We start from the raw sequence: 27498 nt of genomic DNA on the forward strand, positions 1-27498 counted from the left end.
ATCTCCAGGTACCCATAACATATTTCAAGGAATGCAGAGACTGAATCTTTCAGTTTCAGTTCGGTTTTCTTTTATTTCTTTCAAATTTCACATTAACCCTTATTACATACATCATAAGCATCTCCCTGATAACAATCAAAATATACAAAATATTATCTCATTAGGTATACAAAATAATACATACAATGATTTTAATCCATGTAAGTAATGATAGATTCGATATAACGTACGGAAATATACACAAATTGCACAATATTTTTTATTGTGATCAGACGAATATAAAAAATATTTGCAATGAAACATGAGGGAATGTAGTAAAAAGAAAGGCCTTTAAACTGTAAATTATATATTATGCATGTTAATTAAGTTCAACGACAAAATTAACGATTATAAACAACGAGAGAGGAAAAAATAAGACGATGGACTTAAAACAACGATAGAGCAGTATGGTATCAGGAAGAAGATCTCATCTATTCTTCAGTAAAAAAAAAAAAAAATAGTCTAAAAAATAGTCTAAAAACTAGTCTAAAAACTAGTCAGAAAATACTGGGGGGGGGGGGGAACAGCACAAAAAAAGTTTTTAGACTAACAAAATATAGGCCTATGAAATATTTCTCCTTCTATCTTTTATCCCAATCCTTAGCCAACAAATATGCTTTATGTCTATGTGCTCTTTTTCATGAGGAAATAAAGGTAAAATATTCTAGTTTTCTAGGAAATACCTTGGAAATACTCACTGTATAGATAAAATTCGGGGGGGGGGGGGGGGGGGGGGGGGGGGGGGTGTTGTGTGCCAAATTATGTTCCAAAGTAGGTTAAAATCAAATGATTTTTTGCTTTCTTTTCTTGAATTACTTTACCGTCGTATGCTCACAATTACTTCAATTTCGCTCAAATGTACCAGGAGTGTCGATTTTGACAAACATGGCGCCTTATAAATGTAAAAACAATATAGAAATGTAGAAACAAATGCAGCGGAAATGTACAAATAATTAAGTGCCTTAAACAAAAGAAATGAGAAAAAAAGCGTATTGTATTTAAAAACAATACTGTACATAATATTATGATTCCATTACCCCCGACAAAATAATGATATCGATATCATCACAAACAAAACAAAATACAATAGGATCATGTAGTAAATAAAAATAAAACTAATTTGGTAACTAATTCAGGATCCCGAAACGCAAATGTATGCAATCAATTGCAAATTTGCAACAACGATTCTGATTGGTAAAGGGCAAGCCTTTTTAACAATGTGTCCTTGAAAAGATGATCTTGATTGGTTATTGCTATTTTGCGATTGATCGCAACTGTCGTTTTACGGGGCACAGTGCCTTACTCCATAAAACTTGTTTTCAATAACAACTGCCATATAACTTTGACAAATCTGCTCGCAGCGAATCAAATGCAAGGCTTTCAGTAGCTTATAACAAGTATCGTAAGGCCATTAAAACAATATAAACTTGTTCAGCGTCCCCTCTCGCTTCCTTTTTGGGGGCCGCCTCCTATTTTTTTTGGATTTTTTTTTTTTTAAAGAAAAACACTGCTAAAATGTATCTATTTCTGATTTAAAAAAAAAAAGAAAAAAAAAGATCGGCGGCCATCTTGAAAAATAGCGCGACTGTCAGGAAAAATGTACGGAGCGGCCATTTTGAGCGGCCATTTTGAAAGAAAAACAAAAAGGGCCTCCACCTTCCTATTTTTCGAAAAAACAGGACGCTAAACATGTTTTAAAAATTTTATTTGGCCTAACATTATTATTGAAAAGAAATTTCATGAAACAGGTCCCCGATCCGAGCTTATAATATATTTAGTATGTCATTGCCCCTTGCATCTTTTCCAACTTGGATCCCATGGCAACTTCTGGATGTTTACAGAGATGTTGGTGTAGAGGGGATGAAGCTCTATCGTTGGAGGTTCATACTTCAGGTTGGATACTCCGTCCGTCGGCATCCGTTGTTTATAAGACTTAAGGAGACATACCCTGTTTTAATAGAAAATGGAAAAAGAGACAACAGCATAACCTTCTACTCACTAACGATCTGTTCAATTCAACGTAGCTTTCCTTTAGTTGAAGAAACAATTTTGTGTAAATATATGTATACATAGGCTATACATCTTACAGCGTCACTAGACGGAGATGTGTCGTGAAAAAAATGGGTCAGTAGACATGATCATTAGCAGGACATGAAAATGTCCTGTTACCGATTGGACAATAGAATTACTGCTCTACGTACGTCTGCAGGCAGCGGAAACTTAAAGGCCGCCCAAGAAACATTAATTATTAGTCATTAGCTTAATTTAGTTATATTTTTTTGAATTTAGGGTTAAGGTATGGGTTCGGGTAATATACCAGCTTTTATGATGTCCTGTCAATGTACAACTGTACCATTTAGGGTTATAGATGTCATGTTAATGTACCATGTACGGTTATATACAAGTATATTATATTTATACATATTTTTAGATGTATGCTGCCCAATATTATTAATATTCTAGTACACTGAAATCTTTAGTCCGTGAAGGTGTCATCGTTATTAAACACCACTTAGGATAGAACTGAGCCTCGAAGTAATATACAGTATAGTATACAAATGATGCATGAGAATGACCATGGACCTAATATTAGTAGGTCAATGATTATAAGATCTATCGGTACTCGTTTGACGGTGTACATTCATCAATCGCAATCAGCCTGGCGGCTCGAATTCGTACGATAGGTTTATAAACAGACTGAACAAGAGCGGATAGATCCTGTAATGAACGAATGAAACGCGCAACATATGTTTTACACAACGAAACTCCTATGTACTTGTCATCTCAACTTTTAAAAAAGGGATTTCAAAATTATTTCTTGTTAATATAGCTGACAAATAAATCCCAAGTTAAATTACTTTAGCGCACACACGGAGATAAGCACACTGTGACCTCTTTATACGCGTTTACGCGCAGTACTACGCAAACATAGGCCCACGCGCAGTACAAGCGCACTGCCGCGCATCGCTTTTTGAAATTCGTTCGATAGTCTTGGAAATAATTGCATGCTTTTTCGTTAAAAAATGTTGGAAATTGTATATTCATTAGCCGCTCACCCAAAAACCACAATGGAACGAGTGAGGACTTAATTGCGAGAGCGACCGAAGTGCAATTGAAACTCGCTATTTTGTTCTTCTCCAACACAAAAAGAGACGACAATGTGCTGGATTACTACTTCATATCATACTTTTTGAAATGTGACTTAAGTGACTTCCGGGCGCCCCAATGCTGGAAAGAAACGCAATTTTTTTGAAAACTTAAATTTTTTCATGCAAAAATGCTTATTTGTTCTTTGCACGCAAGTCAGATTGAGCGGATGATAAAACGTTTTCATTATTATGGTGAATTTGAATTTTCGATTTTTCAATCAAACACGATCAAAATCAACTCCAGGGCAACTTCAATACCTTAGTGTTTATCCCATAGATATTATTTAGCGATTGCGTAAAATCTTGTGATGGTCGCACATGCAAACTTACTGATGGACAAGGCTATTCAAATTGCGTGAGGCTGATTTCGAAAGGGATAGGATATTCTTCTTTCTTTACATGTGTGTACTTCTCTTCTCTTATGTTTGTACTGTAAAGTTCTCTTTTCGTTTTTTTACACACTAATTATAAACGGGGACTAAACACCCAAATTTAACAATTTGCTCTAATTTGCCAACAAAACTACTTCCATATCATTATTATTGTTATTATCGTTATTGTAATACAAATAATGATGATGATAAAAGTCATTATCATTATCAGCATTATTACAATTTCACTTATCACCATTATTGTTAGTAGTATTTTTATCATCATTATCATCATTATCGTTATTTATGTTATTTTTATCATTATTACTATCATCTTAAGCCAGCATCTGATTATTTATTTTTCAATTGGAAAAAGGTGAAGGAATCATAGGAACCTTGCTTCATTAGACACGCTGGACTCCTTTTTTGCATGACGAACTGAATCGAAGTATCCGATCTTGCCCTCTGGTCGTGTTCGAGTCAGATTCTTGGTATATACCCTGTTAAAGAAGTCGTCGTCCTCGCCGCCCCACCCCCAGTAGACGTTTGATAGGCCGTTTATTGTGTAGAATTGGTCCTTGGTTATCCCGGTAACACCTCCAAAGAGTTTCGTGTATGGTATCCTGGATTGTATTGAAGACGAGAGAGGGTGGGGATATGGTGGGGATGGATATATAGGGTAAGAGAGAGAGAGAGAGAGGGGGGAGGCAGATATAGGAAAGAGAAAGAGAAAGAGAGAGAGAGAGAGAAAGAGAGAGGGAGAGAGAGGGGGGGGGGTTGTGGTATAGAGAGGGAGAAAGAGAGAGAGAAAGGGATGGGATCGGAAAAGAGGGTGGGATAGAGAGAGAGAGAGAGTGGGAAGAGAGACAGAGTGAGAGATCGGGAGAGAGAGGGTGGAAGGGAGAGATAGATAGAGGGCGAGGGGCAGAGGGAATACGAAGAGAGCAAGCGAGAGAGAGAGAGAGAGAGAGAAAAGGTGGTTGTGATGAGAGAGATATATATATATATATATATAGAGAGAGAGAGAGAGAGAGAGGGGGGGGGTGTTGGATAGTGAGAGAGAGAAAGAGAGTGAGAGATCGGGAGAGAGGTGGTCGAAGGGAGAGATAGATAGAGGGCGAGGGGCAGAGGGAATACGAAGAGAGCAAGCGAGAGAGAGAGAGAGAGAGAGAGAGAAGGTGATTGTGATGAGAGATATAGAGAGAGGATGGTAGGTGGGGAGGAAAACAGAGAGGAGAGAGAGAGAGAGAGACACACACACACTCACACGCACGCGCGCACACAGACACACAAATACAGAAGAGGGTAGAGATAAAACATTAATGAAACAGATACAACACATGAGTGTTATTCGGTAACATTTACCTTGCGAATTTAACTGAGAAAGAGAGAGAAATAAGAGATGTGAAAGGTTGAAATATACACAGTGTTATAAACTGCACGAAAGTTCCTTAAGCGACACTTTCATGTTCATGCATTCAACTTTGTTAACTGTTGTTAAATTTGGATGCTCGGGTTCTTAATTTGAATCCCAGAATTCGTCCGAGGGAGACATTTGCAATAATCTGAATCCAGGGGTAGGGAATTGAGTGAAAAAGAGGTGAAATTGACCAGGAAAATGTATATTACTATGTTTGTTCTTATTCTTATTATTAGTAGGTGTTTGATCATTTTTATTATTTATCATTATTATTGTCATTATTATTGTTATAAATATTTAAGTAGTGTTATCATTCTTATCATTATTCTTAAAATCATTATCACCAACATTGATATTATTATTGTATTATTATTGGTAGTAGTAGTGGTAATACTACTAACAGTACTAGTAGTTACGTAGAAGTAGAGGAAGTAGTAGTAATACTAATAGAAGTAGTAGTAGTAGTAGTAGTAGTAGTAGTAATATTATTGGTAGTATGCAACTTACTTCCAGCGCCATATAGCTTCACCAGATATAAAATGCCTAGGCATATTTTCACAGCCGAAATAATTTTGGACGTTGAGGGCGAGGTGATCAATATCGTGGAAGACAACGCAGTCGAAGTTTATGAAATTGAGGGCCTCGACGAAACCGACGTTCATCAGCATGGCTCGGTTGAATCGTATGTCGTTTCTCTGTCATAATAATGATAATCATAGAAAAAGTAATAAAGCCACGTGAATTTTATTGCACCATAGTGAAAACCCTCATGCACTGCATCAACCATAACGCACACACGACACCTGTGTATTATTTGTATAATTACAATAATAATAATAAATAATAGCAATATTCAAGATAAAGGTGAGTTGCAGAAAAAGTTGTTCATGTAGCATGTAAGTACTGGTGTGCACTGCAAGGTTCTGGAGTCATCAAAATCATACTACTTGGCCCAGTCTTGGTAAAGTAACAAGCACTCTACACAGAAAGATGTATATGGAACTAAACACATGTTGTCGGGGCTAGTACTACCTTTTTTTCTTATCTTTATATGCTCATTCCTCAACCAGTTTTCCAAAATTGTTTGGCACATGACATTTATTTGTAATCTTGAACATTCAGTGTAAGTTTCGTTTGATTCTGTGAGAATTCATTTTCTTCTTTTACCAGAACTCAAGTTTATCTTTAATGATAGTAATGATAATATGTAACAATAAAAAATTCAAATATTAATAACAATGAATACTGTATAAATGATAATAATGAAAATAATAATAATTGACCTATGTTGAATCTAAGGCATACTTAATCGTGAAAGTCTAAAATGGCATAGATCCAGAAATATTTTCTCTTTAAATATCATAATGGTGTTTACCTGCTCAGATATAAAGATGGAAAATTCAAGTTTTTGTCTTTTGAGGAAAGGCACAATGTGACGGAGAAAAATTGGTAGGTGATGAAATCGATTTCTAAACGGTATCACTATGGCGACCTACAAAAGAAAAAGGAAAGAGCAGAAAAAATATCAACAATTCGAAAGGATTATCATGGTTTTGTACTTAAGACGTAAATCAAGCCTCGTTCAGAAATGCAGCGGCATACCGCGGCAAGTTTGTAAGATACTAAGGATATTAATTAAGACATTTCTGTATCTTATTACATGGTTCAGTGTATACGCCTAGGGGCATTGTTGCACGCAGTTGTCATTCCTGTACCGGTTATGAAATAAACCGCCCGGTTTACCGCTTCATATCCGAACGGCTTACCGGCTTACCGCTTCATATCCGACCGAGTCTTTAATTTTAAAGAGAGTCGTGTTTAATCTTGGATGATGATATACACGATAAAATTATGAAAATTCAAAATCAGAACTCAATGGATCAATTTACTAACAATTCAAATTTCGGGATGTTTCTTTCCTGGGGACCTATAGTGACGATTTATTCGATTAACCCGTTATTAATGAATGAACTACAATACTTGGGATCAATCACTACTTGTTGCTATATGTCAGACAAGCCTCGGGAAAGTTTTCATGTTGTGAAGAACAACCTTTGTTGAAAAAGATTATGCCTAAAATTAGAATAATGTTATTTCATCGGTCTATTCTTCCGACTCTGGATGGATAGGGGAATTTTATTTGTCTGCCTTGTTGCAAAAATCAAAGACCGCACATCTATTTTTTGCTTGAAAAGAGCATACAGATAAATGTGTAAATGTAGAGAGACAGAGAGAGAGAGAGAGAGGGGGGGGGGGAAGAGCTAAAGGCTCATCACAGAACTCTTTTCAAATCTTCTCCGTCGCATAACAATATAAATATTTCGATAATTTTGTACACTTGGAGAGCTCCTTTTCCCTTCTTTCAAACGCCACCAAACCATGATCAAGAAATCACGCATGACCAATACACCAGTTTACGGTTGTGTGCGCCATTTTAAACAAAGCCAATGATCTAGAGGTCATGTATTTATGCGTAAATTAAGATTGCGCCCATGCAAATTATGATGACATCACTGCCTACGCGCTGCGTTGTGCGCGCACATCATCATTTGCATGGGCGCAATCTTAATTTACGCATAAATACCACTGACCTCGGGTCATTGGCTTTGTTTCAAAGCCAATGACCCGAGGCCAACTGTCTGCGCATGCGCAATGATTCAACCATAAACTTGTGTATTGAGACAGTCTGAAGTTACAGTGTCAGAAACCAAATTATTTAAAATAAGCGAATGGCTGCTACATTTCGTTCATTATGCTTCTTTAAAGAGAATATAAAACATGTCATTATTTGAAATACAAAATCATTTAAAAGCTCGTAATGTCACCACATGGTACCATAATCATAATGGAAGAATAACTCTGGGACCGAGCAGCCACTCTTTGCAATGGGTATGGTAAAGTCCATTTTTTTTCAACTGCCTTTTAATAATTCATTAATTTCTTAAAGCAAATGGCATCCGTTTACCCCTTGCAAACTATACCACGTGTTCACTTATGTGTGATCCTTTGATTATTGTTATTGTCTCGAATGAAAGAAGAGACTATGAGCTTTAAATGTAAATGTTTGAAAGGAATGAATTTTACACCATATTCTCTCATTCCAAAACCATAATGACCCGAAACTTAAGGCCATCCACTTATTTTTGACTATTGGGTTTCTGACCGCTTCGGACTGTCTGAAACTAGTCATGCGTGACTTCTTGATCATAATTCTCGTGTAATATCAAACAATGCGAAATACGCTTTCTAACCATATAATTATAAACATTAATTAACAAATAATTTGAAATCATCGATTTATTTGCCAGTAAACTTGGGAATTTTATTATCCAGGGACACCCTGTTAAAAATAATGTGCTGCACACGTGTGTGTGTGTGTTCAAATCGTCCATTTGAGAAAGCTTCTTTGAAATGAAAAATATATGTTACATAGTTTGATATCAAATATACTAAAAATGATGATATTCACCTTCCAAAGCGGTTTACATGACAAGGGAATCCAATGACCACCGGGGAGAAGTCGGTAATCATCGAAGTCGACAGCAAGATTCATCTCGGAGATCGTCTGGTCAATGGAGCTATTTACTTCCTTGATTGACCTTCGCTTCATGATGATGCTCGGGAGGGATTTATTGGCGATGTCGGTCGCTTCTAGGGTTTTCTGCAATGAGTTACCTAAGAGCTCAACGTTTACTTTTTCACAGGTTGTTGCATCCTTGCGTGGTGTAAGCTGTTCATCTTAGAATAAAAATCAGTAAGAGAAAGCGAGAGAGATTAAAGAAGAGAGCGAGGAAGAGAGAGAGAGAGGGTGAGAGAGATAAAGAGAAAGAGATAGAGATAGAGGGGGAGAAAGGAATAAATGCGTGAGGAGTTATGCCCTAATACACCCTTTCACGGTTAAGGCCGCCATTTTAATTTGCGCGTAAACATTGCGTCATCAATGGTTTCAGATGCGCATGTATTGTAGCGTCACTGCCTGCGCTGTGCGCTCACATCATATTTGCATGGGCTCCATCTTAATTTACGCGTAAACCACTGACCTCTAGAGGTCAGCGGGTAAAACAACGTAAATGAATTTTTTTTTTACCCGTAAATTAAAATGGCTGCCATGTCTGCACATGCGCACTGTTGTAACCGTATAAGGGTGTATTATGGTTCAAAATTAGCGCAAATTAGGCGCGACACAGTCAGAGCTCCAATTACCGTGTTTACACAGTCGCTCGGCTCGGGGGTTGAACATGCGAACGGTGCTTAGGCACGGCAATTTTATGTCATGTAAACGGGATCTCTGTGATAAGCCGCCGTGGTCAACCCAGCTAGCGCGTATCTTCTCTGCTGATACTGAATATTTTAGTGGCAAACTCCCCGCATTGAGACGTCATTGTGATCCGCGGGCCGTGTTGAACTCGCCTTACCGTGTTTACACAGAAACAAATATACGGAAACAAAAGAATGCGAGTTCAACACCACCCGCGGAGCACAATGACGTAACGATGCGGGGTATTTACTATTTATCACAGGCAGAGAAGGTATACACGCTAGCTAGCTATGTTCGACACGCGGATCACAAAAATCCCGTTTACATATTAACATACATTGCTGTGTTGAGCACGGCTCGTGGGTTGAAACATACAATTCTGGCGGATCCACAAAGTCGGGTTCGACACGGCTCGCGGATCACAGAGATCACGTTTACATGACATATAATACACCCTTATACAGTTATACGGTTTCAACATTGCGCATGCGTTGAGGTGGTCGCCATTTTTATTTACGGGTGAACAAAGTTGTTTACCTCCGCTGACCTCTAGAGGTCAGTGGTTAACGCGTAAATTAAGATAGCGCCCATGCAAATATTATGTGAGCGCACAGCCCAGGAAGTGACGCTACAATACATGCGCATCTGAAAACATCAAAGACTCAATTTTTACGCGCATATTAAAATTGCGAGCTTAAACGTGAAGGGGTGTATTGCCGGGTAGGCCACCCCAGGACTGTTCTGGTTAATTGAGCGCACACCCCATAGTATAGCACACAAACATACATACGCAAATGCAGAATAGTCGGATTTTTTTTCTCGCGGGGAAAAAAGTGAATTACTAGGGTAAGTGAATGAGCGCGGTAAGATGACTGCGCCATCTGTTGGTTATGTGAGGGGGGTGCGCATCAATAAAAATCGTCCAGGACGTGGACTAATTGCCGGGTTGAGCACGGCTCATGGATTCAACTCCCGAGCCGGTAAACGTTTCGCCTGATTCGTAGCGTATTAAGAGAACTAGTCATGACAAGCACATGTACGGGAGATCGGTCATATGTTATTTCATGGAGGTCAATCCCCGCGTACAATTTTTACGGGAGGAAACTATTTTGGGGGGTTTCATGAAATGCCTGACCAATCAGAATCCCTAGTTTTATAACAGGCTTACTTAAGCGCACACACAGTGAAAAGCGCTCTAACCTCCGCGCGCACTGTTGCGCATCGCGTACTCACAACTCGTGGGATAGTCCTGGAAACTATAGCATGCCTTTTCATGAAAAGAAAAACATTGGAAAGTCTCAGTAAATGAATCACACGTGACCGCGTCAAATTAATTATTTGAATAGGATATATAGGAGTTGTATAAATTGAAATGACAGACAGTTACCTGGAAGATCCATCGAACTTGGGCACGGACTCAAGGATGCTGGTTTTTCTTTTTCTTTAACGTTTTGAGCCCTCGGCCTTGAGCCAGAAGATTTTTCTGCAAATAGTATGAACGTAGTTGTGATGTAATCAGCCGTTTTGTACTGCGTTTGCTTCGAGTTCTCCGCTTTAAATGTATTTTATTTGTATACTTCCAATTGTCTATAATCTTAATGAACACATGTATACTTCACAGTGTGTAACACCTTTTAAGGTTGTTGTGAATTAGAAAAAGAATCAATATCAAAATTGAACCATATTTCATTTCATTTCATTTATGTATTATGTCCATAGAGGATAATTGTTCATATTTCCATTACAATCTTGCTTCACAGTAATTTCACAATTACAACATATATTTGACAATCTTAAAGGGGAAGTCCACCCTGAAATTAAGTTAGTTTTAATAGGAGTAGAAAAATGAGAGAAACAAGTCAGTGAAAGTTTGAGCAAATTTAGGATTTTTGAAGTTGTGATCAATCAAACACAAATTGGCAACTCTATGACGTATCATGCGAGCTCAACTTCCATTTGCTCAGTACTAAAAAAAATCTAAAATTTTCATTTTCCCTCAAGAAAAATTTCAACCATACATGCACCCTAAATATAATAATTGCAAATATGTTTCTATACTCCCCCTGCAAGGAACAAATATATATTCCGTCATCAATAACGAAGAAAACATGATTTTATGGAATATTATGCACAAAGCAAATGAAGGAGAGCTCGTATAATAAGTCACAGAGTTGCCAATTTGTATTTGATTGATCACAACTTCAATAATTCATAACTTTCTTATTTTCATTCAGAATTTGCTCAAACTTTCACTCACCTGATTTTCTTATTATTCTGCCTCTATCGAAACAAACTTATTTTGGGGGTGGACTTTCCCTTTAATTACTTAATTCAATACATGTGAATTGTATTTTTTAAAGAAAAACATGGGTGGCAAACCCCCTTGCCCCTCTTCTAGATACACCAGTTTTTCACCTTTATTGGTACAATTGTGCATGTATAGATGAAGTTCATTTGCATGATGTTATTAAACCCTCTGAGGGCGCGTTCATGCTTGATTTTGACGGCCAGAATCAGGCATCTGTTACGCGTTAAGTTTAAAACACGCTTGCGTTCATGCTCACTTTTGTAGAATCACCGAAAAACGGCGATCACGATCGCCGATCGTAAACTCACAAAAAGATGCGTTTACAATTTGTAAACGCGTTTAAATGGGGTCAACGCACTGACCTCTAGTGGGTCTACGTAGCATGCACAGTGAAGGTTTGCGAATCCAGCTGGAAGACCAATTAAGGCCACACACTGAGAATTGCCTGGGGGAGCCAGAGAAGTAAGCATGAACACGACATCGTGGAACTGCGATCACGATGAGCGTTTACGATGAGCGTTTCAGATCGCTCATTCTGCCTTCAAAATTTAAGCATGAACGCAGCCAAAGACGAATACTGGATACATGTTCATGAAATAAGTATAATTATGATTAGTTCATGTACTGGCAATACACTTTATTATACTCAGGGGGAAGTGTACTTCTCAAGATGGCAAACGAATGGTATCACTTTGGCAGTGACCGGGCAGTGATCATTCTACAATGCACACAGTGGGACTTACTTAGGCTACTTGGCGGTTTGAATGGCTGTGTTCTGAAAAGGTCGATGTAGAATGTAAGAACTGTTAAGAGCGCCACACAACACAGGCAGAAGATGAGAACCATGTTGCAGTCGTTTCGACACGTCCGCGACATTGTGAAGGAATCTGAGAGATTAAAGAGATAATGAAAAACTGAGTGTCAAATTTGAAAGAATATACAATTTAAAGATAATGGTGAGTTCTGGTTTTAAAAAAAGAAGAAAAATTCTCACAGAATCAAACGAAACTAACACTCAATGTTCAAGATTACTAATAAATGTAATTTCCCAAACAATTTTGGTAGAAAATGTATACTGGCTGAGTAATGAGCATAGAAAGATTAGGAAAGCAAGGTTAGTAGCCCCGACACCATTTGTGTAGTCCCATATACATCTTTCTATGTACAGTGCTTGTTACTCGAAAAGTCCCTATTGCTAAGAAGGGTGGACCTGAATATCAGTTAAAGTGTCATAAACAACATTTTTCAATTTTCACTTCAGTTATATGCCTTTCTGAGTTTTTTCTCGTATATTATTTAAGCGAGAAATGTTTGTATCAAAGCGAAACATTTTTGTATCAAAGCGAAACGAAGTAATACCCTAACTTGGAAGAGCCCTCACTTCAAATAATTTCCCATTGTAATTTTACTCTAAAGAAACTATTCGACTAACACGTTTTGAGCTTCTCAGGTTAAAGATAAACTCCAGTTCTGGTAAAAAAAAAGAAAATTAATTCTCACAGAATCAAACGAAACTTACAATGAATGTTCAAGATTACAAATAAATGACATGTGTCAAACAATTTTGGAAGAAAATGTATATTGGCTGAGTAATGAGCATCGAAAGACAAGGAAATCAAGGTAGTACTGGCCCCGACACCATGTGTGTTGTTGTCCCATATATAGCTTTCTATGTATAGTGCTTGTTACTTTACCAAGACTCGGTCAAATTAATTATGATTTTGATGACTCCAGAACCTTGCAGTGTACACCAATACTTACATGCTACATGATCAACTGTTTCTGATCCTTTCCACACCTTTTCTTTCACAATGCAATCGCATTACCAGTACTAAAGTTTATGTTTAAACTTCGTGATGCATACAATGGTTTATTTCAATGTGAAACCTACCTTCGTGAAAGTCAATACAAAGGATTTCATTCAAGGTACGTTTCCTTTCAGAATGTTCCTTTCAAATTTGTTTTCTTTTTTCCTTTTACCCTTGTTACCAGCTCAACCGTAAGAAATATCCTATTCACCTACGATACTCTGACATGATATAACAAGTGTGCCAGTCCGTATATCATATGGTATGACTAACGGAGATCAGAAATAGAAATAGATCAGGCAAAGTCACTCTTTTGTCTCTCCTTCTCCCCCCCCCCCTCTCTCTCTCTCTCTCTGTTGATTTTTTTTTTAGTCCATGAGTTCTGGTAACCAAAAAAAAATGAATTATCACAGAATCAAACGAAATTTACACTAAATGTTCAAGATTACAAATAAATGTCATTTGCCAAACAAATTTGGTAGAAAATGTATACTGGCTGAGTAATGAGTATAGAAAGATTAGGAAATCAAGGTTAGCCCCGACACCATTTTGTGTAGTCTCATATACATATTTATGTGTGCAGTGCTTGTTACTTTACCAAGACCGGGCCAAATTTATTATGATTTTGATGACTCCAGAACTTTGCAGTATACTTACCTGCTACATGATCAACTTTTTCTGATCCATTCCACACCTTTTCTTTCACAATGCAATCGGATGACCAGAACTCACGTTTACCATTAAATGACAAAATCATCTTTGCTTGAACAAAATCGGTTCAGAGACGGCTGAAATATCAATAAATATAACCATTTCTAATATTTGTGGTGCCCCACAAATATTCGGTAATTTTGAACCAGCCACTGAAAAACGAGATAGCGCCTTATACGTTTTATTCCAGCCAATGCCAATATTGGCTTTTTGTTGGCTTTTTCGTGTCGGATATGATAAGCACTACCAAGCCGGCCCGTGTATTGTTATTATTAATTAATTAATTGATGGTCACCGTATTTTTTTTTAAGTGGAGCTGAATTGGTATGATTATATTCAATCTAAATTCACACATTTGTGGGTTTAAATCACCTTCACAACAATTGTAGGTTCTAAAGGGCACTAGAAATGTCATAAATACGATTAAGAGCGATAACCATGCACTTTAAAGATGAAGTTGAGTTCTGGTCATGAACAAATTTCGGGCATCTGCTCACGCGGTCTACAACACGTGAAATCGTCTTTAAGAATGCGCTAAGTGTGCAAAGAAATGCTCCTACGAGGTAAACAAACTTTGATTACACACCATCTCGGGTGGAAATCACATATTCAAATACTGTTCTTTCCACTGATACCAATTTCGAACTGACTTGAATACCGGAAAATAGGGCCTTTTCGTCTTCAAAAATGGACAACAATCATTCAATTTGTGATTTCTCTATGGAGGTCACAGGAAAATTCGTCTTTTTCACTGGGGTTGTATACTTCAAGGAGCTAATGCTCGTAACTGCGACTTGTTATTGGGCCATCTCGGGCGCCAAATCATAGGGTACATAATCCTGTGTCGTCTGATGTAACTCATAATTTGATTGGTTGTCGAGAAATTAGGGCCAATTTCAATCCAATAAAAAGAAGCTTTCAGAAATGTACGCATCGACCTCCGTAATTTATGCATTGTGCGTAAGCGAGGTTTTTACACAGCGGACAATGAGGCTTAATTACACACCGTGCTCGCAGCCGTGCGTATTTCGACCATCAAATTTGAATCAGCTCCGCGGCGATGGAAAAGACACATTTTATGTTGATTTCAGCAATTTACTGAAGGGAATTTAGATATTATTGACGATCTTTTACAAAAAAGATGTGTAGGGATTAGATTATATCTCTCACGAGACACTGAATTCTTTAGTTTTCCTGAAATTTAGCAAATTAGTGGCACTCTGAACTCGCTTTATGAGCAGATCTAAATATTCATGGTCGATCTGCTAGTGAAGGAATCGCGTATTCATATTGCAGGGTGATCCCGCCCATCTTAGACGGAGGGATGACAATGGACTTTTGCATTGTGATGTGCATCTGCATCTACTAGACTAACATATATAATTTCCTGATTTGTTTTCTTTTTTCGGGAGAAGAAGAGGGAAGAGAGAGAGATAGACAGAGAGAGAGAGTTGACAAGTCACGCTCGCACAGCGGTGTTGACATTCACACTCTTACCAGTTTTCTACGATAAACCCCTATTTCATAAATATCGACGAGTCTGGAACCTTGGCGTTACGCTCTAGTGCACTCGAACGTTCGTCGTCTGTGTGGGAGGTACACAAAATGCCTCATTGATCTTTTGGCCGAATGTGGGTCAAATGTGTTCATATAGTGAAAGAAACGGTGTGGAATCGACCAGAAAAGGTTGATCATCTAGCATATAAGAATTTGTGTGTATTGCAAGGTTCTGGAATCATTAAAATGATCAGAAATTTGGCCAAGTCTTGGTAAAGTTACAAACACTGTACACAGAAAGATGTATATGGGACTACACGAACACGTGGAGTAAAAATCCTACCCCGGATTTTTACGATGTTACATGCCATATTTAGAATATGAAGGCATTTGAAGAGCCATGCTTTTGAGGGAACCTGTCTTATCTGATGTTCTTCCACACTTGCATAATAAGAATGATAACGCTCACAAATTATTTTCACCTCTTCCCAGAACTCAACCTTCTCTTTAAAGGCATTTGAGGTCTTAAACAAGAGCTTTAAAGCCAAATAAAATTGGTTTTCCAGTTTGTCGTCCCTTTCTCCTTCCTTGAGCCCGCCTTAATGTTTAATGTTACTTGACATTTTCTTTTCTGTAATGAAACCTCGCCCCGAGAAAAAACTTTATTTTATATTCTAAGAGATTTATTATATTCTTGCCAAAAACTACAAGATTCCCCACCAAAGTGTATATGAGAGAGGCATAAAGCAACAAGAAAGTACAGTTTCTCAGCCTGACATGGGCATTGCCACTTTTTGATAACTAGATGTGCTATGTGAAGTCATTTTTTCAAGTCAATGTATTCAAAATTATGAATGCTTCCTTCATATGTGATGAAGCATTTCATTCACCTGCTATAAAACTTTGTACAGCAATTTCCAGAACGCAAATTGCATAAATAAGTTAATGTTCTTTTGGCTTGAAGGTTTCCCAGAAATGAAATAATAATAATAATAATAGCTCACATTTATAATGCGCCTAATACTTTGTTTCTAGGCGCGGAACATATTATTACCCCGGTCATCGGATTCAGGCTTACCCGCACACAAGGTATGCACATTCTTCACTCCCTGGGGAGCATTCTAGCCAGTCGCCATTTTACAAGCGCCATTGCTAATTAAACGACATTAGCTTTCGCATCCTACCGGGTACCCATTTTAACACCTGGGTGGAGAGTGGCAAATGCTATATTTTAGTATTTAAAAAGAATGGTCTCCTGTTATATATTTGTTACCAAAAATATCATTTCTATCTTCTCAGCTATGATTTTACCCCATTGAAAAGTAAAGTTTTTGTTATCGATTTTAAAAGTCTTTCTATTTAAAGCTTGGCGCTTGATACCTGTAACAACTTTAACTGGTACGTCACGTTTTCAAGTAAAATGGCTTCGCCTATGTCATGCTAAAATGCATCACATCATGCGAAGAATATCTTCATTTATATATGGCTTGTAGATTTTTGTAAGGAATATTGTACATCAAAGGGCATGCAATACATCTCATTTTCAGAATACCTCCACTGAATTATTCTCTGGGGGTGAAGTTTCCTTTAACGGACTAACAAAAAGCATCGATTAGATGCATGTATCCAGGGAGATAACTATAACACATGAACACGTACGCGATCAAAGGTCGAAATACACCCTTTCACGGTTACAAGGATTTCAGGATTTGTAACAGATTAGATATAAAATGTAAGTTCTTCTAACTTAAACCATTGGTCTAGAAACATTTCTGTGTCCATTGTTGTCACCCACAACCGCTATGGTGACAGGGCCTTCTCAGTCTGTGCCCCCACTCTTTGGAACATTCTCCCCGCCCATATCCAGGACTCACCCACCATGGGTGAGTCCTGGATATGGGCGGGGAGAATTCTTTTTGAAAATGTCAATGATTGACATTTTCAAAAGGAATCTAAAAACTCATCTATTCCAAAAGCAACCCAAATAACTCTAAAATAAGTTCGAATAAATATTACCATGCCTTCATTATGTCTTTTCAAATTATTACTATTACTGATATAATGTGTTAATTTCCAAGGAATTTACATGTTTTGTTAATTTCTTTAGTAATGTTAGTAATGTTTGATCTTCTTGGTAATTTGAGTAATGTCAATTTGTTAAGTTATGATAGAAATATTTGATTTTCTTGTTAATATAAGTAATGATAATTAGTTAAGTTATGTAGGTAATATTTTGTTTTCTTGGTAATTTGAGTAATGTTAATTCCATTAGTAATATCGATTTTGTTTGAAGTAATTTTGATTTGTGTACATGTACAGCGCTTTGAAACTTTTGTCACAAGCGCTATATAAATTTGTCATATTATTATTATTATTATATTGTATTAAATTTTCACTGACAATGAATTCACATTTTAATGCAATTTTAAAGTTTCCCAGGCTTATTTAGGAGAATAGAAGATTGATAACGTTAAAGGAAACCCAAACCTCCATACTAAGTTACTTTTATTGTAAATTTTAAGATATTTGAAAAATATCAGTGAAAATTTGAACAAAATCAGGCAAGGAATAAGGAAGTAAGAGGTTGGTTGGTTGGTTCTTCGTTTAGATGGCGCTCTTCAATCTCAAAGATTATTTGCGCCAGTCAATTTCGTGTATAGCTTTGGCGTGGGCTTCGGAAATCAAGCCCACGAGCGACTTTCCTTGGTGAAATGAAATTAATAGTGATATGGTTTTATAAAAAAAAAAAAAAAAAAAAAAAAAAAAAAAAAAAAAGCTGCAATGTTAAAATTGCATAAAATGCACATAAAAGGCGAGATGGGAGTTAGTTGCAATTGTTCATGGAAAAACCGCAAATACTTCATTTTATATATTATTACAGGATCGACATAAGTTAAGGGGATCCCTGATAGCTTTAAAAGCTATCTAAAACGATTAGTATCGTATATGTAACCCAATAATTCACGAGTAAAAATTGGGTTAGACATCAATAATTGTTTCAGATTGGGGTTGTTCAATTTAATCCTTTCTTTTAAGAGACGTCTATCTTTGTCGTATTTTGTACAATAGAAAATAAAATGTTTAATTGTTTCATCTTCTTGACAAACTTCACAAAGACCAGTATCGTGTTGGTTAATTTGAAAAAGGTAATAATTTAAACTACAGGGGCTCGTTCCTAGAAACAAACGACAAGACAGTCATAACTTTATCCGCCAACTACGGAGATGTCTGTGATCTTCCTAAACCGTTTCACGAAGAGCTTACTAGCTAGTATCTCGTGAGATCGATATTATCGGCGAGAAGAGGAGCCGAGAATTAGCCTTAGTCGCAATACCACCAGATTATTACAAAATTAATATTAGGGAAAATGCAATTATTTAAATGAATTAGTAATAAAAAAGATTAAAAATGATACCAAGAAATAAGAGATCCAATATACTTCCAAATTTGTGTAGATTAAACAATTGGAGTACTTGTAAAATATAATTGTGAGTTTTTCATTACATGACCAGTGAATCAGTTTTGTTGTTGAGATGGGCACCCCCCGAATATTTTCATTTGATAGTTTATAAAAATACACCCTTGTATTATTCTTTGAAAAAATACGATGTAATGAAATTTGTGTTCAATGTTTTTGGCGTCAGTACAATATAAAAATTACAAAACTTCAATATTTCAAATGTTAAAACATATGTTTAAACCATTCACTTTGCATAATTGAAAATAAAATTCATCTCGAAATTAATATGGGTCTGAAAACTAAAGAATACACTTCAAACTATGGCTTGCCTGCCGTGGCAAAATACATATCCCTTCGATGAGTTTACAATGTGGAAATAAAGGCGTATAATCAGTTTATTTAAGTGGGAAAATCCTTAAATACAAACATGGCATATTTTCATGAGATTATCAAATACAAAAAACGATAATTTACTGTTTAAGTGAATGTGTAGAAAATCATAGTTGGAGGATTTATTGTCCTTTTTTGCCAGCCATAGTCTACCCAATAAATGACATGTGATGGCGCTGCCCATCGACTAAATAGTTATGACAGAGATACGACGGTGTCAGAGGTGTCATAACTCCTTAGTCAGGATGTTGTCGTTGATCTAGGCAAAGAGGGCTTGGTGAAACACGTAGCGGACAAGTTGTTCACTAACGCTGATTTAGTCAAGAAGTTAGACTTATGACGGTTTGTAGGAACGGGCCCCTGTTACCTACTCTTAGTTGTTGTATCAAGCATTCTTCTCTGCGAGATAGGCCTTGTCTATGTATGGGCTTTGAAACGTCGCTATGCAAAGCATATAAAAATCTACCGTGTTCTGCATTGATGGTTGCTACAGCAATCACCGAGTTGAAGGACCGTAATGGCTCCTCGCTGCAAGCAATAAAGAAGTATATCGCTACCATATACCATATACCAAGAGCTTTTTGAAATGACTAGTCACTAGAGGGCGGTATTCAATTTGATGACATCATTTGTGGACAACTCTCCATGCCTTTTGTACATCAAATTTCATATTTTAATTGATTAAGTAAATAATGACAATGCACGTTGGACCATATATCGTTCATCTTTATTCGAATTTCTCCCCCAAAAAATTATTGTGTTGTTGCTGAGGTTATTTTTTAAACTACTTGTGACATTTATTTTCCATTTTGATGACGGGATCATGACGAAATTTGTGGTCAAAGACGACGAGTCGAAATCAAACTTCAGTTTTTACACGCACTTATGATGACGATCGAACTCAAATGATCGCAGTAAAATTTTAAACGTCCCACAGAAGTCTGCCGTCACTATAAACGCGTCTTAGATTGGTCTTCACTTGTGCTCGTCATCAATTGTCTTACCGCTGGAGACTTGGAGATGTCTTTTCTCTAACTGCTTTTGATTCTTTATTTATGCTTCAAATTTGTCAGATCAAAATTGGATAAAATGACCCTTCGCAAGTCTGATCTTAAATTTATCGACCTTTGATACTCCAGACCTACAGGCAAACGATTTGGATTACATATTTTATGATCCCATGGGCAGTGCAAACTACCTCGCACTTTTGGTCATCTTAACGTGTATTCTTTGCTCAAGGCCCCAATTCAATTCCAAATTTCCAACGTTATTTAAATTACACGAGGGTTTGTATCTTTTTACAAAATACACGATAAACAATTAGCCGAAAATAACCTCGTGTCAAGTTTAGCTGAATTAATGCGGGTATTTTTCGATGGTAAAAAGTATGTAAAACGACTTTGAATTAAAGGGAGACAAAAATATTTTCTCAAAGTTTGTTTGTTGATTCAGGGAAGCAGGGTGCGATCCAGCCGGGGGCGATTCTCAACAACATGAAGCAAATAGTAAGCATCTAAAAAATTCAGATGCCTGTTTGATTATGATTTAAATTTGAGTGTATGCCTCAATCATAATATATAGAGAATATAACCACTAATTTCGCTGAAACGATTCTCCTCCCCGTTCTTCTTCATCTTCTACTTCCTAGTTGTAGTAGTTGGAGTAGTAATAGCAGCAGTATCATAATAATCATTGTTATATTTATAATTATAGTAAATATCGTAATTATAATCATTATTATAGTAAGTGTGTGTTATTGTTGTTATTCTTATAGTTATTTGTATGCTTTTTCTTCTGATCATAATTATCGTACAGACAATACGTCATGTGCCAATAATTTATTGCTATGATATATCCAAGATGTCTACCAAAACTGTCAATTCGTTGCTGAAATAATCAAGCCAAAAGAAGAAACATTAAAATTTCTACTTTAAATTGAAATAAATTATATAGGAGAAATAAATAGAGAATACAATCATGATTTTGGAACTAGGGGATTAACATGGACATAATGCACTTGTTTACATGACCACATTATCTCTTATTCATTCTACCTCCAATTTTTCAGACTGTTTTCAAAACAATATCATGTTTGTCGATCATAGTTCTATGTAGCTTGATGTCTCATGGTAATTTAAGCAATCTAAGCAACAATTTCTGAATTTTAGCGACAATCGTTCGCCTTTGCTGCTCTTTAAAGGTGAAATTCAAAGAAAATCACAAATATGTCAACTAATGTATCACTAGAAACTGGTAAGCTAACAGATTGCCATCGTACAAGTTTTAGGTCAACTACATATCGGGTGATTTATAAAAATACAAATACAACCACCTCCATAGCAGCTGGAATATACGAGAGATTCGCCGGAAAAATAACGATGTTTTAATGACGTCACTATATGGACCAATACTGCCCAAGCAGACGACATCCCAAAAAGAATGAACATAATCGCAAAGCTATTATTTGTCAAATTATAATAATAATAATAATAATAATCCGGTTTTTTATATAGCGCTCAATACACCGATCCAACGATGTACCTAAGTAATGAGTTTAGTGTATAAATGTAATGGCATGTCAAACCATTCAAAAGGGATATGACCCGATTCTCATAACTAAAATCTTTGGCTTGTAAATACACAGGATAGGGGTTAATTAACAATCAAAGAAACCAGACTTTCAAATTGAAAAACCCCCGGAATGATATTAAGGACGGCATTTGTTCCCTCTTGAAACGCCAAACATACCGCGTAGTGTGCAGCTGAATATACAATGGCGTCTTATTTTGCTTACAAGCGACAGATTCCTTTATTTTTGTATCGCTGCATTTGTCATCAAATTAAACCATGCGCGGGGTTTAGAGTGAGGCAATAGATTATACATTTAGCCTGACGGTAGTGAAGTAAGAGAAAGAACTCAAGAGAAGATGAAAACACAGGCACTGAAAAAGTGTGAGATGTCATGGGACATCGTCTGCTTGTGCAAATCATGTCCATACTGTGATCTCACACATCTCAGCAGCGTTCGGAGAGCTCTTCAGGTGCTATGCCGGGGCTGTATTTAAGCGTTTTGTAATTTATAATAATCATTACTTCGAATGTGTCCACGCATTGAATTTTGATAACCTTGTCGAATCAAAGCTTCAACTTTGCAATAATGAAAATAAAGTTAGTTTTTAAAATTAATGAATATCTACTTTAATACTATTATGACGTGCAGTAACAAATTGAAATTTCAGAACTCATGATAAATTCGTTTAACAGTTCATTCCACTTGGTTGATTCTATTGTTCGGGTTATTTAGCAGAACGAGATAGAAATTGACATTCTCATGGCTAACGTTTTTTGCGTTAGTAGTTGTTCATCGTCTCTACAATGCTATTTGAACAATATTTGGTGACAAAAGACGGCATTTCTATGTGGCGTCAAAAGCCGTCAAATAACAAAAAACATGGCACATAAAAAGATCCTCAGTACTGGGTCTGATTTAAAGGAAACTTAATTTGAACCGCCGGCCCATATTCTGTCTCTCTCTCTCTCTGTCGCTCTCGTTTGCCATTGCCTTCATTTTCCCTCGCTTACTTCATTCTTACCACGGAATATGTAATGTGTATACACGTGTATGCCTCAATCATTGGGAGTATACTCACTAATATCGCTGAAATGATTCTTCTCCTACCCCTTTTTCTTCATTTACTTCTTCTTAGTAGTTGTAGTTGTAGTAGTAGTAATAGCAGCAGTATCATAATAATCATTGTTATATTTATAATTATAGTAAATATCGTAATTATAATCATTATTATAGTAAGTAAGTGTTATTGTTATTATTCTTATAGTTATTTGTATGCTTCTTCTTCTTATCATTATTATCGTATACACAATACGTCATGTGCCAAGAATTTATTGCTATGATACATCCAAGATGTCTACCAAAACTGTCAATTCGTTGCTGAAATATTATCAAGCCAAAAGAAGGAACATTAGAATTTCTATTTTAAATTGAAATAAATTATATAGGAGAAATAAATAGAGAATACAATCATGATTTTGGAACTAGGGGATTAACATGGACATAATGCACTTGTTTACATGACCACATTATCTCTTATTCATTCTACCTCCAATTTTTCAGACTGTTTTCGAAACAATTTCATGTGTGTCGATCATAGCTCTATGTAGCTTGATGTCTCCTGGTAATTTAAACAATCTAAGCAACAATTTCTGAATTTTAGCGACAATCGTTCGCCTTTGCTGCTCTTTAATACTATTATGACGTGCAGTAACAAATTGAAATTTCAGAACTCATGATAAATTCGTTTAACAGTTGATTCCACTTAGTTGATTCTATTGTTCGGGTTATTTAGCAGACCGAAATATAAATTGACATTATCATGGCTTACGACTTTGCATTAGTGTTCAGCGTCTCTACAGTGCTATTTAAACAATATTTGGAGACAAAAGACGGCATTTCTATGTAGCGTCAAAAGCCGTCAGATAACATGGCAGATAAAAAGATCCTTAGTACTGGGTCTAATAATTTAAAGAACACTTAATTTGAACCCGGCCAAATTTCTCTCTCACTCGTTTGTCATTGCCTCCATTTTCCCTCGCTTACTTCATTCTTACCACGGAATATGTAATGTGTATATGTGTAGGCCTCATTATGTTAATTAGAAACAGAGGGGTCCACTAAAAAGCAATGCTTGTACAAGTGTGAACACCTCAAATGAAACTTAGGAATAATGAGTAATTAAATTAACTAATCTGTAACTACAAAAGAAACTACAAAATAGGGGAAAGAAAAAGGGGGATGTCAACAGAGACGAGAAAGGGACAAGACAATATTTTACACGACAAAGATAGAAGAACACAGATTATATTTGAAAATGAGCAGTAACAATAAATATACATAACAGTCTCGTCATTGCTGTTACAAAATGTCCAATGTTTATCAGCAACTATTTGGAATTTCAGCAATGAATCTTTTATGTGAAGTATTCTGTTTAAAATCATACACTGGAACCACCTCATCTTTAGAGAGAAAAGTTAACTGATAGGGAATCAGACAACACGAAAAACATGTTTTATCTTCTAGATGTCAACCCTGTTTCCGTTTTGTGAGGCTGTTACATTATTTCACATTGTGTTTTAAGAATGACTGGGAAGTATGAGAAAATCCTCTTTTTTTTCATGTTCAATATTAGAAGTAATGGTTGAGGTAAAATACACGTAGGTTCCATTAACTTTGGTCTGATACTCTTTTTAAAACCGACAGGAATAGAATTGCATAACCAATAATATTGAAGGAAATTTATTTGTAGGCCTAAATCAAATCTATGTTAAAATTCAAAGAAAGAGAGAATCGTACCATCCGTTTTAAAAATGTAATTGATAAAGAGTACTCCCTTCATATACCAAAAATTAAAATATATTGTATCATTATTTACTTTTTTACTGGGTTTATTCCAAAGAGGTTGACATGCAATAATATCTTTAGTGATTTCAATCAAATCTGAAAAGGCAAAACGCTCCTCTTTCCAAAAAGGAATAGGCGTGACAATGTCGAAATGTTTGTAATGTTTGTAATATTCGGATCCCATATATAATTGGAGAGAATATAACAGAGGCAAAAACGAAAGAAGCATATGATAAGTAAAGATTTCATCCAATGGGTCATTGATAAATCTTCTTATCCATGATATCTTAAGAGAATTTATATGTATGAAAATATCTGTCATTTTAACTCACCCATCCTTATACAAACGACACATTTGTTTTCTTCTATTTTTTAAGGTTTATTACCCCATATAAACGGGTAAAACCATCGATTTACCTCTCTTATAATGTGTGGGTTTGGTTCTGCAAGTGATAGAAACAGGTAGTTTAAAGGCACACTGTCCTTCTTGTAGCTACTTGCTCCCTCTATATAGACAACTTCCCCAATCGGTGCCTGTTGGCCGCCATGATCCTCTTTTTCTTATGTTAAATGAGATCTGAGTTAATGAGATAGCCATCTGTCACAGTGACCTCGCTGGCTCGATAGGTGGTCTAATCCATTCTAGCTGAAGTAGTAAAGTCTGCCTTTAATGTATAGGCGCATTTATACTGGCAAATACCGATTTAACAATGGTCACTCGTCCTAAGGGGGTCAATGATCTTTTCAACCTCGGGGCTATTTGACCTTTAATATCTTTGATTTTTTTTCCACAATAATTATGTTCAACCATCTGTGATAAATGACTCGAAAATGTTATACCTATACAATTAACCTTCAGATATCCAGTTCAGTTTGTATCCGTGTACAATTTCTGTTTTAAGAGACCTGTGCTTCCCGACCCATATAACTTGCATTTTTTCTTTTGTTGATTTTGAAATTAGACATTTTAAATCTTGTCTGGTACCATTGAATGCAAAGAGGAAGTCATATGTATATTGCAACAGTTTGAGTGTTTTCCCAGTCATACAATCCCAAATGATGGGGGCCACTTTCCGTTCGAGAAATTCCCATTTCCTATTCTCATGACTGACTTTTTTCATCCCTGGTGAGTGCCTCTTTATGAGGGTGTGTGCCCCATTTTCACCTCTGATAATTACTCTTTGTACTTTGGCACATGCTCCTTTTGTTTCCTGATAAGTGTCCCCTTTTCCTCTCATCATTAAACGCTAATTTCTAATTTCGAGCGACAAAGAGCAATTTCCCCCAAAGCTCGCTCGCTACGCTCGCACGCATCTATAGATGATATACTAATGTTACTTATCAAAGAGAAGCAATAACATCAACCTGTACACTTGCACCTGGGTATAATGCACAGCCATCATAATATGTCCTTTCTTTATGTCCTTCAACTTTAATCTATTTTATATAAATAAAAGTACATTTAGTGTTTACAAAAAGTACACAATGTTTTATTATACTATGCATAACAATATAAAAAGACTCCATGGGTGCATGCGATATGCATATCGTGCAATGATACAGCCTCTCGTTCTCGCGGCCGTCGTCCTCACCAAAGATGACTGACCGCCGCACGTCTATGGGCCGGTATTCTCTCTAATGGGCATTTATTACCCCCCCCCCCCCCTTTTTTTCCCCGGTCTGACACTGAGGGCTAGAAAAATACCCCTAAACGCGTATACAGGCGCGTACATCATAATGTGCAGGAACTATTCTGAAAAATTACCCTTTTTCTTGAAAATGGCCCAAAATGGACGTGTTTTAGCCCCATGATGAGATACCACACGGACCATGTCCAATCTTAAAAAAACACACCCCTTTTATATACACGCTATCTAGGTCACGCATGCCTTTATATTTAACCGAGACCCCCCGGGCCCTTTAGCGTGCTAAAGCATTGTCCATGCTAGTATATGGTCTACTAGCATCAATGGCGTCAAGCAGGATCGAGCCACGAATTGTATGATAACCGAAGATATCAACGCCTACATTTTTAGACATATCATGCTTGTATTGTAGGATTATGGTTTTTGAAAATTGTTGATAAAAATCCAGAAGGTGTGTCAACCAACAACAAAAAAGTACAGAAAGAGTGAAAATTTAGTAACGTCAAGCTAGCTACCATCGCAATTCTTAACAAATGAAGGTACTTTCCATGCCACAAGAAAATCAAGAGTTGTAACTTACCGATTAATGACTTCTAGCTTGCTTGGTACTTCATGTCTCTTAAACTGACGGTTTATTAAATCGTTTTTCTCCGTTCACAGAGCTTCGCAACAGTAGAGTACGGGATTACCGCTGATAGTTTTTATTTCGTAAATTCGTCGCCACCTTAACTTGTGAATCAATACAGAAACACTAATGAAGTATATATGTTGCCTTTTGTAAAGTGTGCAATTTACCCAGGAAATGATAGTTTGCAGCTCGCATTTGTCCCCCAAAACTACAGACCGTTCAGCACAGCATTCACAATATTATGAACTTTATACATTCTTAGTGTGCGCCCGTGGGTTATAGCCATGGGGTCAGGCGTTCCGCCAGGCTGGTTTACGACGCATTAATTATAGCATAAATTCGTAATTGAACAGACGTAGCTGGCATATGATGACACGATATCACCTTTAATATTTTC

The 27498-nt window shown here is 36.6% G+C and overlaps 1 protein-coding gene across 1 annotated transcript; it reads right to left on the bottom strand.

The window, feature by feature from the left end:
* Positions 1-1739: 1739 nt before the first annotated feature.
* LOC105437633 (beta-1,4-galactosyltransferase 5-like) lies at positions 1740-27347 on the bottom strand. Its single transcript, XM_030989320.1, has 8 exons — positions 27054-27347; positions 12289-12432; positions 10625-10720; positions 8449-8717; positions 6355-6471; positions 5487-5674; positions 3955-4182; positions 1740-1987 (listed from the first exon to the last, which is right to left on the bottom strand). The coding sequence occupies exons 2-8, from the start codon at positions 12419-12421 to the stop codon at positions 1822-1824; spliced, it is 1197 nt and encodes a 398-aa protein (XP_030845180.1). The 5' UTR covers positions 12422-12432; positions 27054-27347; the 3' UTR covers positions 1740-1821.
* Between the last annotated feature and the right edge of the window lie 151 nt (positions 27348-27498).

Source organism: Strongylocentrotus purpuratus, unplaced genomic scaffold (assembly GCF_000002235.5).
Source record: "Strongylocentrotus purpuratus isolate Spur 01 unplaced genomic scaffold, Spur_5.0 spur5_scaffold_18, whole genome shotgun sequence".
Taxonomy (NCBI): Eukaryota; Metazoa; Echinodermata; class Echinoidea; order Camarodonta; family Strongylocentrotidae; genus Strongylocentrotus; species Strongylocentrotus purpuratus.